This window comes from Lepisosteus platostomus, chromosome 2 (genome assembly GCF_059453375.1).
Source record: "Lepisosteus platostomus isolate fLepPlt1 chromosome 2, fLepPlt1.hap1, whole genome shotgun sequence".
Taxonomy (NCBI): domain Eukaryota; kingdom Metazoa; phylum Chordata; class Actinopteri; order Semionotiformes; family Lepisosteidae; genus Lepisosteus; species Lepisosteus platostomus.
Genome location: NC_142612.1, coordinates 16,626,885 through 16,641,516, shown reverse-complemented (window position 1 = coordinate 16,641,516; position 14,632 = coordinate 16,626,885). Strand labels below are relative to the sequence as shown.

Genomic DNA, 14,632 nt, shown 5'->3' with positions numbered 1-14,632 from the left:
AGGCAACGGGGAGGGCAGCCTGCCCATGTGGCTCAAGTCACTGATGACCCTGTGCTGCTTCGTGAAGGACTGCCACATTCAGAATGTGGCCATCTCCACCCTGCTGGAGCTGGTCAACCACTCCCAGTCTCTGGCGCTGGTCATCCAGGACAAGAACCGCCGCTACAAGAGCTCCGATAACAACCCCTTCTGTGGCCGACTGCAGATGGTCACTGTGCCACCCATCAATCCCGGAGTCCTTCAGGTCATGGCAGAGAAGACGGATTTCTATCTGGTAGGCCCCAGCCGGTGTAGGCGTTTGTTCAATTTGTCTTTTAAGTGCATATTGTATGATAGTATCAAGACCCGGTGGTCCAGAGTATTTTTAATAATAGCAGCTTCTGTGGGTTGTTTCAGCTGCCCATCTCGTCTTGCAAGACAGGGGATTCTGTTTTAATTCTTTTTTGTTCATATTCTGGTTTATTTTCAGTTTCATAGTTTAAAAAATCATTTTTAGTAGGGAAATCTTTTCATTAGGTTTTTCCAGAAGTGCAAAAAAAGTGTATATATACCTATTGATATTGTGCTCATATTACAATAACAGCAGGGGAAAGAGAGACTAAACAGATGCTCACAAATGAATGGGAACCATATTTCAACAAAGACGACACTTAAATAAGGAACATGTCTTTAGCCTGTGGGTTCCGCAATAAAGGAAATCGGAATTTCCAAGTAAGATGACAAGATCTTTTTATATAAAAAGTTTTAGCGTTTAATTTCAGGAAGGCAGCCTTTCTTGTTTTGAAGAAGAGGAGGATGATGTTCCTTCCCTGTTCCCCCTTTCTTTATGCTATGGTTCATTCCTTTGGATGCTGGCTTAGTGAACTCACTAGGAAGGGTGCGCTCATCAGTGATGTTTTATTTGGTTGATTTAATGATTTTATAATGACTAAATAATTTGCATATTATATATTAGTAAGGTTCTTATTGATCATCTGTCTCTATCACCATGCTAACTTGCCTCAAGACCCAAGAACTGCTAGGTAAATACAGCAAAACAAAGCCCGTTGCTCCAAACCTTCTTAAGCAATCAAGCTAGAAAAGTACAAAAAGTGCTAAACATGCTGAAAGTCAGCTGCCCCCTAAAGTCGCACCTACAGGTATATATACAATGTTAATTATATTACCATGTCTTTCTGCTTAATGTGGTGGACCTCTGGTTTAAATGTATTTGAAATAGTTTTGAGTGTTGACTGCGAGTATGACTTTTGGGATTGGGCTGTGGAATGGTTTCTGGCTTTCTCTGCTCTGGTAGCAGCTGCTGCATGTCTGTGGGTTTAGTGTTTGTATTGCTGACAGCTGTCAGCTGAGCACAGCTGGGAAGAGACCTTCTTTGCGCTGCTATCTTTCCATTTTGCTCGCTTTTAGTGGACCATGGATTATCCATCGATTTCAGCCTGTTTGATTTGACCTACATTACTGCAATGCCTTAAAGGTAGTGTTCTACTCAATTGTAGAGTGTAACATCAAAAATGTACCATTTAAAATGTACTGCAAGCTTGGGCTTTTGTGTGAGCCCTGATATGTTCGTCACAGCTCTGGATGCTGTTCCACGTCTCTCTAGAGACAAATACAGCCACTTGACACCTTGGTGCCCATTAAACTCAGCCTGTCTCTTGTATTCCTGCTCCATGATACACTGACCAGCTGTACTCTGTGAAGACAGGCTCTTGCTAGCGTGAGTAGAAGAGGAGGGGGTTGGTCTTCAGCTGCAGTGACAGTGGTTAGACCCAGCTGTTTTTCCCATACAAGTCATAATAATCATAAGAATCTTGAATACCATTATTGATGCTCATGCAGCTGCCCTGTTATATTACCTGACTCATCGCCTTTATGCAAAACATTTTAACAGCACAGCTTGATAACACCTGGTGCAATATTCTCACCTCTTTGCATACCTCTTCTACAGGACTGTCTGACTTTGCTGGTTCTCCTGTCTCTCACTTTATAAAGTGCACACCTGCATGTCGTACTGGAGTGGTATCATATGTTGCAGGAAAGGTGGGAGTAAGGACACTGTTGAATTAATGACCCTGAGAGCATGTTCAGTCATATGTGGCTTTCCCCCTTCAGGATCCCTCTATGAATATCCCTCTATTTTACCTAGCAACACATCTGCATGGTGCTGTGGCCTTGACAACCTTGATAACCTAGCCCTTTTCTTCCAGTTAGTGTTATATATTACAATTATAACTCAACCGGAAACTTTAGATTATGTTTGAGGGTATGTAGAAGGGAGAACAATTTAAAATGTAGTAACTTTACAGCAGATCAAATTAGCAATGAGAATGTTTCAGTGGGCCAATACAGGTACAGCTAACACAGCTCATTAAAGGAAAACCAACAGCATGTTCAAAGGCAGGTCATGAAAGAAACTAGAGAACTCTGGAAAACTACTGAAAATGAAAAAGTACAGGTACTGTTTAACACAAATGATAAACTAGTGAAAGCCTAGTTCCAGGATCACTTTATTACTCAAAGGACAGAGAAGCATAAGCAAAACAAAGAGAATGGAGTCCAACAAGTAAGAAATGTGGGTTCACCCAAGAAGGATTATATTGAAATCTCACTCTCTCTCTGCTTAATGATCTTCAACAGGGAAGAGTATGAGGGACCCTGATACAGGTATTTATGTCCTCAACGACATTGACAAAGTCAACCCAGAGGGTTTCTTCAGAATGAGCAATGAAACACGAACCAGAGGACACAGGTGGAAACTGTGTGGAAGTGCCTTTAAAACCAAGAACAGGCAGCACATCTTTTCCCAAAGGCCTGTTGGACTATGGAACAAGCCATATAGCCATGTTGTTACTTTCGAGAAACAGCTAGACGAGATCCTTGAATATATTAGCTACCAAGTACTAAATAGGCCTTATGTTCTAAATGGCCTCTTACTGATTGTAACCACTTTTATGTGCCTGCCACATGATTGAGTCTTGGGATTATTTCTGTACATGTACAAAACACAATCTGGGAGCTCTCTGAACAGGATAGAATAAAGATTATGTCCATCTTGTATGAGCTCTTGGTACCGAATATCCTGCAAAATTAAGAGATAAATGGATCAATAGCTAATAGAGAAAAAATCTCTAAGAGAAATACTGAAATTTTCTATACATGGTGGATATACCCACCTTAGAAATATGATACAGGGAAAAGGCAATATTGCAATTGAAATTGTAACTTGTTTATTTTCCCACTTTGGGCATGAGCCTGGCTCTTACTGTGTAACTTCAATTGCATCTCAGCTTCGCCTTCTGTCCCGCTTCGGGTGAGAATCACTGGGCATAGAGTAAATTGCTGAAGGTTGAACTTGCAGACTATGCAGTACTATTACCTATTCCTCCTGAGTATGACCTTCCCACAGCAGTGCTTCATGTCTTCAGTGAATCCGTAGGCTCTGGCATGGTAGCTACAGGACCTCATTAAAGTTAAAGATACTCTGTTCTGTCTTACAATCTGAAAAGAAGGGTTCAGGTTATTTGTAAAGGCATGCTTCACAGAGGACTCTTCAGAATACTTCCTGGTATGAAGCCAGCATGCATGTGTGTAAGAATGCCCCACCTTGGACCAGTATACTTTCCAGGGTGTAAGCCCTATACTGTATGGAACCTCTGTCTGCCAGGGTTTTGCAGGGTTAAGGTTCTGCAGCTGATGTGAGGGTGGATGGAAGGCACAATTCATAGGAAGTCAGCAATGACGCTAAACAGACATCTGCAACATCCTTATGTAAAACCTCAGAGGAAGAAAATGAGGACTGATTTGTTTTCCATAGCAGTTTCAAAGGAAACCTGTGTCAGGAGTATTTGATTCAGCTCAGTCTTTTTCTGCTTCTGTGGCAAAAAGTGTATACTTTTTCCAAAGGTAAGCAGAGTGTTACTTTCCTCCTTTTTCCTCCAGCGTGTGGCTCAGGTGCTGTGGAATCAGCTGAACATGGAACACCGCGAGCATCACATCACCGGAGTGGAGCTGTTTTACAAGCTGCACTGTCTGGCTCCTTCCTCCAGCATCTGCGAGGACATCATCTGCCTGGCGTTGCTTCACAGGGACAAGGTGAGGGAGCAGAGCTTGAGCAAAAGTCGATTTAGGTCCAGGGTTACCAACTCTGGTCTTAGAGAGCCAGTGTGACAAGGTTAAGGGTCTTCGAGGTCATGGGTCATCAAGCTTGTACCTGGAGGGCCAGTCTGTGCAGGTGTGGGTAAGAGTGGAGTCTTGTGTCTCTTGGGATCAGAGCAAAATCACTGGTTCATGATCCATCCACATGAGGTCTGGCCTATGACCTTGCTAGGACTGGTCCAGCCACTGTTCAATATTTCTGACTTGATTCATCATGAATCACTGTATTTTGCAGCTAGATTAATTATTAGGAATCAACTCTGTCCTCCAGTATGTTTACAGCTGTGTAAATACAGCACGGCAATCCTCATTGTTTCACACATTCAGAATAATATAGTCAAGATAGTAAGTGTAAACGAGCAATCCCCACCAGCAGTAACAATATCATCACCTTTATGAGGTTTGATTTAATGTATAATAGTTGTGGGAGTGTGGAACAAGCTTCCCAGTCATGAAGTTGAAGCCAATACCCTGGCTTCTTTCAAGAAACTGCTGGGTGTGAATCTAGGATCAATTAACCAGAGACCAAATGAGCAAGGTGGACTGAATGGCCTTTAATCATTTTCAGACTTTTTTATGCTAATTAAGTTAATACAACTAATTTCGTTTATGCCCTGATAGCAGTCACTATCCTTGAGCTATTAATTCTTATTGGTAACTTTTTGAAGCTATTCTAAAGTAAACTATTGGTAGTGAATCGACATTTACTTCTAAATTCTGGTCTTGCATCACATTTAAGAGATGTTTATACATACTGTGATTGTAAATCCTGCAGATATTTTTTATTGCTTAAAACAGTATTATTCTAACGTTACTGGCAGAAAAGCTGATCCATATTTGACTTTCTTAAATGTCTCTTATTAGAGAGCGATTGAACCCTGACATTATTAAAAAGAGAAACATTCTATGGCAGAGATCTGTTGAATAATTTAAGTGGTTTCAGTAATTGCTGCTGTTTCTATTATAGCTGCTTATAGTACATGTTGAGCACACTCAGACAGCTAAGTAATGGTATCAACAGCCATACTGCAAAATCTCTTATAACTTTGTTTCCCTTGTATACTTTGCCTTGTACATGAGGCAATTTCTCCTTTGTTCACACTAAGGAACGGTTTCCAGTTAGGTTAGGAAATTGCATTTGTTCAGCTTTCTCTAATGTGAAACATTCATGGTACATTTGGATCTAACTAAAAATGACACCACCTAAGAAACAGCAATAGTCGAATGTACATCACAAAGAGCCACAAAAGCTCCACTGACAGATTGACATGTTCTTTTAGAATAGGTTGATATTTATTTTAAAAACATTCAAATGTGTTTGATGGTCCAGAAACGGAGAGCTTCAGTTGTGCAGTTATACCATTGCTAAGTTTTACTTCTTATTGTCAACTCTGCTCCCAGGCAAACAGGCTGGAAGCTCTCTACAGATTTTCTGTGTTATGGCACCTGACCAGGGAGATCCAGAGCAGCAGATCCATGTCGCTCAACAGATCCTTTGATAGGTAGGTTGTTCGGTGCAGAAGCCAATACCGTTTCACTGCCCGAATCAGTTCTGAACACTTTCTGTTTTCTGACTGACTCGTTGGCTGGTAATTTCAGAAATTAGTGGGCTCCCCCTTCATTTCTGGTGAGGATGGTGCTGTCTGTTTTCAGGTCACTGTTTGTGGTGCTGGACAGCCTGAACAGCCAAGATGGTGCCATCAGTGCAGCTGCCCAGAGCTGGCTGGTCCGTGCTTTTTCCCTGAACGACGTGGTCCGGATTCTAGAGCCAGTCTTGCTGCTGCTTCTCCATCCCAGAACCCAGCGTTCGGCCATTCACTGCATCAAGCAGAACCTCACTCTAGGTAAGTGCGAGGGTGGAGCGAGAGTGTGAGGCCTGCGGTTCTCCGCGTGGAGAATGTTCACGAGATTTCAAGATTTAAAAGGTTGGTAAATTTGGCTTTATAAAAACTCCTCCAGCATGAGTGACAGGGACTGTCTTCTGTGGATATGTGCAGTTTAACCTGGGTGCAGTTATTTTTTTACCTGAATTGACCATATCTTAATTAAATGTATGATTTTAAGGACTAACCCATTTCCCAGCATAACAGGTTATTTTGCCCATAAAAAGGATTTGGCTTTGACATAGAACCTGTATTGATCAGGGGTTTGTGTACTCTACTGTGATGTTCCTTTGGTGCCAAAGAGATGTCCCTTTAGTGCAGGGATATTTTATTTTACATGAGTACTACTGTGCATTTATATTTATATTACATTCATCTGCGCAAACACACACACACACTTATATAGAAGACGATACCATAGGCCATTGCTCTCAGCTTGTCAACATTGTCTGCCTTCAAGTAGACTTCTTCCCCGGAGTAATATGTCTTGTTCCCACTTGGTTTAGGAAACCTGAAGGTCCTAAACAGCAGGGAAAGGGCCTATTCCAAGGACACATTCAGTGACCTGGCAGATAGCTGCTCGTTGGATGAAAGCATCCTGAGCCGGATGACGACAGTGGACCGAGAGGCACTGTGGGCAGAAGTTGAGCGAATCCCAGAGATGGTCAGGCTTCAGCAGGAGCCAGTGGAAGACAAGAGGAGCGAGGACTCCTTTTCCCCGCAGGATGACGAGGGAGATGGGCCCGAGCTGGCAGAGGGGCGAGAGGACTGCGACGAGGACAGCGAGCACACAGAGTCAGCTGACAGCAGTGGTGCGCAGATCTCCACGGAGAACACCAGCTTGGCTTCTGCACTTTACCTGCAGCACCCTGATGACAGCAATGGCATGGATGACGATGATGAGGGCAGACCTGTGGGTGGCAGTGGGAACCCCAGGAAAGGCCAATGTGAAAATAGCTGCCTCCCTGCCATGTACCGGATAGACTCCCAAAGGACCCAAGCCTCTGAATCGCTCTCCAGCGATGATGAGGAACAGGAGCTGGAGGCCATGGCCCGCATGAGACTTCTGAAGCGGCAAAAGGAGAAAAGGGAGATGATTGACTCTCTCTTCAAGCACGTACTTTTGTATTTACAACCATATGACTCCACCAGGGTCCTCTATGCTTTCTCAGTCCTAGAAACAGTGCTCAAAACCAACCCAAGGGACTTTGTGGAAGCTGTGTCAACCACCAGCATGGACACCAGCTCCACTGCCCATTTGAACCTCATCTACAACCTCTTGGCACGTCACCAGGAGGCCCTGGTGGGCCAGAGTTTCTATGGATGTCTTCAACCCCAATCACCTGTCTCCTGCCCCTATTCCCTGCTGATTGAACTTCTCACCTACCTCTGCCTGAGCTTTCTGAGGTCCTACTATCCCCGCTACCTTACGGTTAGTCACCGGGACCTGCTGGGAAACCGAGATGTGCAGGTCAAGAGCGTGGAGGTCCTGATACGTCTGATGAGCCAACTCGTGATGGTCGCCAAGTCTCAGGAAGGCAAGAACGTGGATTTCATAAGGAAGCTCTTGTCCAGTTGCAAGGTGCAGCAGTATGTCCTGCTGTCCCTCTCGGCCTCCATGTACGTCAATCAGAAGCCCGCGCAGCCCGACAAGAGTGAGGAACTCCTGGAGGATGGCCTGTTTGAGGAAAGCCTGATAAACTTTGGCCAAGACCAGATCTGGAGCGAGCACCCCCTGCAGATCGAACTGCTCAAGATCCTGCAGGTGCTGATCGTCTTGGAGCACCACCTCCGAGGAAGAACCGCCGAGGAGCAGGAGGCCTCCTCTCCTCTGGCAAAAGAGTGGCAGACAGCTGTCCACTTTCAGCAGTCCATCAAGGCCCTGCAGTACATCCCTGCCCAGCCCATCACCTCTCAAGGCATGTTTGTATCTGCTGTGGTCAGGGCTCTGCAGCCTCAATACGGCTATGGCATGCACCCGCCCTGGGTGAGCCTGCTGACCAGCTCCCTGCCTTACCTGGGCAGATCCCTGGGGATGACCGTGGCCCCTTTCATTGCACAGATCTGCAAGAACCTGGATGAACTGGTCAAGCAGTACGAGTATGAATCAGTGAAGACAACCCCAGGGTGAGATTTTTTCACATTAATTTGATGGACTTCTAATTTTGTTAGGACTGTTCATCAAAGGATAAAGAATTCTGTATTTGCAGGAAGATATTCAGTCTTTTTTTCCAGATTAATCCAAGTGCTTGTCCTTTACAGCTGTGTGTGTGTCAGTTGGATTTAAGGGGGTAGATGTTTGCATTGGAAAAGAGAAAACATTGAATGCTATCCTGTAATTTTATAATCACCATTAATGTTTTAATATAGAATCAACTGTTGTTTACCAATCTCGCTAGTCTTCGACAGAAGACACTTTTGATAAATGATTGTAACAGCATGAAAAAATGCAACCCTGAACTAACAGCTTTGTTCTTGAATGCTTATACTGAAACTAAATCAGCGTGGCTGCTGTGAAAGGGATACTGGTCTGAAAATACTGAGTGGCTTGTTAGAATAATACAGACCTACAGTATCCTATGCACTGTGATAATATTGTGTACTGTGACTCAATAAATAACTTAGTGTTCATCTTCAAACAGTTTCTCTTCGAAGAGGGAGAACATCGCCCCAGATTACCCCCTGACTCTTCTGGAAGGCCTAACTACCATCACTCACTTTTGCCTACTGGAGACCTCCAGCACACACAGAAAGGTCATTGCAGAAGGAGCTAGCTGGCTTTATCTAGTCCTTTGGAGCTTAGAGTTCAGTCTTACCAGAATTGATTTCTTTACATGTGCTTTGCACTCACGTTTTCATGAGGAGCGAGTTTCACTGCATCATTCTCAGAAAAGTGCCACACTTTCACATTGTGATGTGGCTTTTATATTCAACTGAAAACACTTTGCTATATTTAGAATCCTCTCTCCATTACTGCTCACAACAACATGTTGCATGTTTGCAGTATTGGTGAATTTCTGAATTGCCAAAGTCCATATCCCTTCCCAGTCCAAAAGTGAGGGGAGGTTGATCCCCCTAAAGTGCCTTTGGACAGCATTTGACGATGGTACCTTTAACTGTTTTCAATTGGTTTCTTTTCTGCACAGTTTTGATTTGTATTATTGTTGTGTAGATTTGAGAAAATGTACACTTGCAGTACAAGTTGGGTTTGAAGGGTGTGGATAATATGTATGGAAGAGATCATGGCTGCTTGCAGTATCTTGTAGTGCACATTGAGAGAGCTTAAGAAGCTAGTCTGGATTGCTCGCTTCTGTATTTTTGTTTGGGATCAGCCTGTACTGAATCATTAACATAGAAAGATCAGTGTATGTTACCATCAGTTTTGTACTGTTGGAGGGTGCTGACATGAGATTTTTAAATATTGGAAATGCTCTGTGCACCGTATAAAAAAAAAAAAAGCAGTGACGCAGACTGACCCAGTAAGCATACTCTTCTTGGCCTATACATGGCTCCAGCGGCATGTGTGAATCATGTGCAAGTGCTATCATGGACGGCAGCCTGATGGCCTTTGGCTCTTCCCCTCTCCCAGGCCCCAGTGAGCACAGATCCCGCCGACGTCCGGAATGCGCGCAACGCCATCGTCGAGGAGCTCCCTCGCATCACGAACACCATGGCACTGCTGTGGGGTGTGCTCAGGAAGGAGGAGTCCCAGAGGAAGTCTTCGGAAGCAGCCCTGGGGACCAGCAAGAACACGTCCACCTCCGTTTACTTCAAAAGCACCAAAGTGAGTGACATGACTCTCTTCATGTACCAGCTTGTGCTTGAGTTTCATCAGGCAGCTGGTTTATATATACTTCAAAAGAGTTCATTTCTGTCTATTGTTTTGATATCTCATATGATTTTGAGTTTTTTTATTCTTTGTTAACATGCTGCTGCTATAATTTCCTAATTGTTTTATAGCTCAACACTCTAATGTTGCGGTGAGCAAAACACTACACCATATGACTTAAAAACTCTCATAAGACCAATATCCCCCACCCACACAGCAGGATGGGAGTGCAGGAGGGAGGGATGTGAGAATCGTTCCTTTTCTTGGGCTTGTTTTGTCCTTCAGCTTTATGCACAAGCCTTCTAGCAGACTACACTCTGACCTGCTTTGTTAAACTGTGCTTTTGACTGTGTACTGCAGATCCTGAGACAGAGAGTGCTCGAGTTTCTGAACCCCCTCACGCCCCAGTACGGGGTGCAGCTGATGGCGGCTGTGGCAGCTGTGTGGAACAGCAGGAAGGGCCGGAAGAGCTACAGCAAAAACAAGGTAGAACCTCCTGGAACCTCCGGTCTTGGTCAGGGTCCTAGAGGAGCTTTTGGCTGGATGATCTCTTCATCAGCTGATACTCGTTCCTGGTCCCACTGGCCAATAGGCCTGCAGGAAGAATCTTTAAATGCACAGTGGTTGAAGAACTAGAGCTCATGTCACATTAAGCCAGTGAGGTCAAAGATATAGAAGTAATTAACGCCTCATGTAGAACCAGTAAAATCACTGGGTCTCCTGGCTCAGCATTTAACTATCGTTCTTGTGTTAAAGAAGATTTCTAGCTTCTCATTTTTCACAGGGGCAGGTTTTCACCTGTAGTGTCAAACTTGAATAGCTGTTTAATGAACTGGAAACTTAAATCACAGGAAGATTTTCTGGCATATTCTTGCATGATAGAGATGGCAAATCATATTAGGATATTTCTTAATACAGTGCATATCATAAATATACGGTTTCATTTGTTTTATTTATATTGTTACAAAAATAGTCTGGAAATGACTGAGCATAAAACTCAGTACTTAAATTAAATAATCATAATCACAACGTGTAAATGATTTTGCCAAGAATATACTCTAGCGGTTGGTATGGTTAGAGGCACATGAATTGTTCTCTGGCACAGCTTTGGTGAAAAGAGTAATAATTCGGGCACACTTGGTTTAACAAATAACAAATATTAAAACACCGACAATACACACACTAAACTACACACAACATAAATATACAACACACAGGTAACACTGTGTACGAATTTACAATTTGTATTGGCATTGCAGAGGCCTACCATCCTAACCATACAAAAAACTCCAGACTGTTACCAAGTATTCAACTTTTAAATAGCACCTACAAAGTCCAAAAGAAGAGATAAGCTGCCTTCAAACTATATAGAATACAACCTGTGGTTAAAACTCTCTCTGTAAACCTGGGTGCCACCAAATGAATGGGAACCTATCCCCCTGTTCTAAAAATGCACCCACAAACCAGGAGAGGCCATTTTTAACCAAGGGATTCTTTACACAGGAAATCGCAGTTCCACAAAAACCCAGAATAGCCAGCTCTCTTGACAAGGTTCGAATGCTTAACTCCAGTCTGGTCATTCAGGGTGATTTGGAACAAGGAGCTCTCTCCTCCTTTTCCCCCTGATCTTCTCTCCGTCTACCACTCTGCTTCACCATCTTCTTATATGGTGACTTTCTGGACTGTTGATTGATACTTAATCATTTACCCATAATCTCATTAACTAAGATAAACCAAGTTAAACTCTATGATTGCTTTGGTCACTGAATCTGTACCCCTTGCATCTCAGCCAAACAGCTTTCTGCTTTGAAGCTGGAAATGTTGTCACTAGACAGGTGTTACCCATTCTGTCTCGGTACATTTCCGTAGTCACCTGTAGCTGTAAATTAAATTAATCTGAAAGGTTCCCTAAAACATTTGAGAGGTAAAATTTGATCTTTATCATTCTATTAAAAGTTGAGTAATAAGTGTTATCAAAGCAGTCAAATGCAACGCAGGGTTACATCCACAAGAGATAAACATGCCCAATAAACTTCTATTTAAACACCCATCTCCGCTCCTGATTAGAGATAATAGTTGCAGCACATTATTTTGTCTTCTCTCACTGAACCCCTCGTAACTCTCTGAGTAGATTCTACCGGTACCCGGTGAACCCCAACTGACGATCGTGGCGCTGGTCAAGGCCCTGAGTACCCTGAGAGCAGACACCATCCTGCAGCTGGTTAAAGAGGTGGTGAAGAAGCCTCACCAGATTAAGGGAGACCAGGTAATTATTTTATTCTCACTGCTCAGCATCCACTTTCTTCTCCTGGCCACTTTGATTCGCTGGGGACTTCTGACGCATTTGGTTAGCTAGACCTACAAAGTGCTGTGGTCCCAAGATCTGGTAGATGTGGTGGATGTCTTGTGAGGTCTGTTTCCATTTGTCTTACAGAAGTCCACGCTGGTGGATATCCCCATGCTCCAGTTCAGCTATGCCTTTATGGAGGGGTAAGCGATCATTGTGGATGTGGATCTGGATCTTTTAATTAAAAGGTTTATTTTTTGAAAAATGGGGAAATTACAAGCCAGCCATTTTCATAGGATTACATTATATGGGATTAATTGATTATTACAGCTAGCTGCGTGAAACTGACTACTAGATATTCAACATGCTCCAAAATAATTTGCTTTGGTTTATATCCTGATATGCTTTTAAGTTACATTCCAAGTGCAGCAGTTCTTTCCAGGGTGTCCAGTAAGAGCCTGCTGCCTGATGAAGTCTCGCACAGGGGCTGGAGAAACCAGCAGACTGAAGCTGGTGCTCCGACCTGTAGGTAACAGGAAACCAGCACCGGACCACATGGGTCACGGACAGCTGGCAGATCAATCGGCGGCGGTACTTCTCACCTCGTGATGGGTCATTGGTGTTTTGTGCGCTGACAAAAAGATTAGGCTAAGGCTTTGGTTTGGCTCGGCATCAGTGGAGGATGTTCTTGCAGGGTCTCCGCACAAACGCTCCAGGAGAACACGACGCCCCTCCTCAGCCTCCTGAAGGAATCGGTGCAGCTCAACCTGGCTCCTCCTGGCCACTTCCTGCTCCTCGGGTGAGTGCAGCCCCCAGGCAGTGACTGCTTTCAGACATCTGCTGGTGCAGAACTTAATACAATAAATTAGTGAGTATTAACAGTATTGATAAAGATATCAGTGTGAAGAAAAGCCTTACCAGAATGTAATTTTTTCAGCTAGGATATATTGTTAGCTCATTGTTTATATTATCCACTTACTTCACCTGCTAGAAGACCACAGATACCGTCAGCTTCACCCAGTATTGGGCTGCAAGCACACTCTGTGTATTTTAAATACTTGACACAGGTTCGCTAAGAGAGTAGTCTTCTCTTTGTAAGACTGGAAATGTCAGTAAAAGACATTCCCTTAAGTCTGGAAATCTATCTGCTCTTCTCTGAACCTATTTTACAGTAGCAGTATCCTTTGTATTATAGTGATGAAAAAATATCAGTTTTCTAAATGAGGTCTTACTAGAGTATTACACAATTGTAACATAACATCTCTTAATTTAAGTAGTCTTAATACAAATGTTGTTCTCCACTTATTCCATCACTTAAAAAAGGTCTTGGTTTGTAAAGAATACACCCGGCATCATGAATAAACCTGGTATTTTAATCTTGGAGCCGAGACAGTAGATGACTATACACACAGTATTGTAGGAAGGTGTATTGGCACTAATAAATGATTAACATGAGGCAAATGTTTCATGTTTAGAGTGAAAAAATTTGTACGTCTCACAAATGCTTATAAATTGGTTCCTAGAGAAGATGCACCAAGTCTATAGTCACATCTATGTAATGTTTGTTTTTACACCACAGGATTCTCAATGACTTTGTGAACAGACTCCCCAGTCTTGACAACAAAAAGGACCAGCGGGACCTGCAGGTAAAGTCTTGTTCCACCTGTGGCTCGTCAGGCAGAGCTGACCATGACATTCACAGGCAATAGAGCCGACAGCAGGCCAGAGCTATTGACAAGGTGCGCAAGGGTGGAGCCTCACCTGGGACCAGCCCTGAAGTCCCAGCGGTGGAGTTAGGGGTCCTGTTCTTTGACCCGCCTCCCTTGAAACCAAAAACCGAGCACCAAGGGGGCTTGTCAAAAACAAACAAGTGCAAGCAGGCAGTGTAAATGTAGCGCTGGTGATGGAGTTGGTGTTTTGCCTGTAATATTGAAAACACTTTGGTACGTGTACTGAGTGTTTTCTATAACCTCCTGTGTCACTGCAGCAGGGCAGATAAGGAATGAGCATCACAAGACGCTTCACATGTTAAATGAAGCTGATACTTCCCTGCTGATGAATAGTCACTGATTTTTCCATAGTGGTAAAAGTGTTACTCATGATCTGCAGTAGACAAAGAGGAACAAAACCTGCTTCCTACAACCTTCTGTAAGATTAGTCTCCAGTCCACTTGTTCTCAGTAGTGGTCCAGGAGTACTCCTGTGTCTGCTGGTTTTTGTTCCGACTCTGCCCTTAATCACCAGCGCCTGAAACCTTTCTGCTTGCTTGTTTAGACTCTTTTTTGCACTCAGTCCTTGGTTTAAAAAATACCACTGTTAAAGTATTTCCAGCACCTCCAGCCCAGAAAACATATGCATTCTCTCCTCAACTCCATAGTTAGGAATTATTATTATTTCTGCGGAAACAGCTCATAACAGGTGATCAACTGATGATGATGAGACATTTTATTGTGAGTGACACTGTCAGACATGCCCATAA

The 14,632-nt window shown here is 43.5% G+C and overlaps 1 protein-coding gene across 2 annotated transcripts in view; it reads left to right on the top strand.

Annotated features, from left to right (window-relative positions):
* dop1b (DOP1 leucine zipper like protein B) overlaps window positions 1-14,632 on the top strand; it is a 63,487-nt gene that overhangs the window by 33,814 nt on the left and 15,041 nt on the right. For both annotated transcript variants that reach the window (XM_088600891.1, XM_088600902.1), the window contains exons 16-27: window positions 3-274; window positions 3,940-4,092; window positions 5,557-5,657; window positions 5,809-5,999; window positions 6,545-8,165; window positions 8,681-8,792; window positions 9,628-9,822; window positions 10,228-10,353; window positions 11,999-12,133; window positions 12,302-12,357; window positions 12,849-12,953; window positions 13,734-13,800. In XM_088600891.1, coding sequence (XP_088457017.1) covers window positions 3-274; window positions 3,940-4,092; window positions 5,557-5,657; window positions 5,809-5,999; window positions 6,545-8,165; window positions 8,681-8,792; window positions 9,628-9,822; window positions 10,228-10,353; window positions 11,999-12,133; window positions 12,302-12,357; window positions 12,849-12,953; window positions 13,734-13,800 — 3,134 coding nt within the window. The remainder of the gene's footprint in view (window positions 1-2; window positions 275-3,939; window positions 4,093-5,556; window positions 5,658-5,808; window positions 6,000-6,544; window positions 8,166-8,680; window positions 8,793-9,627; window positions 9,823-10,227; window positions 10,354-11,998; window positions 12,134-12,301; window positions 12,358-12,848; window positions 12,954-13,733; window positions 13,801-14,632) is intronic.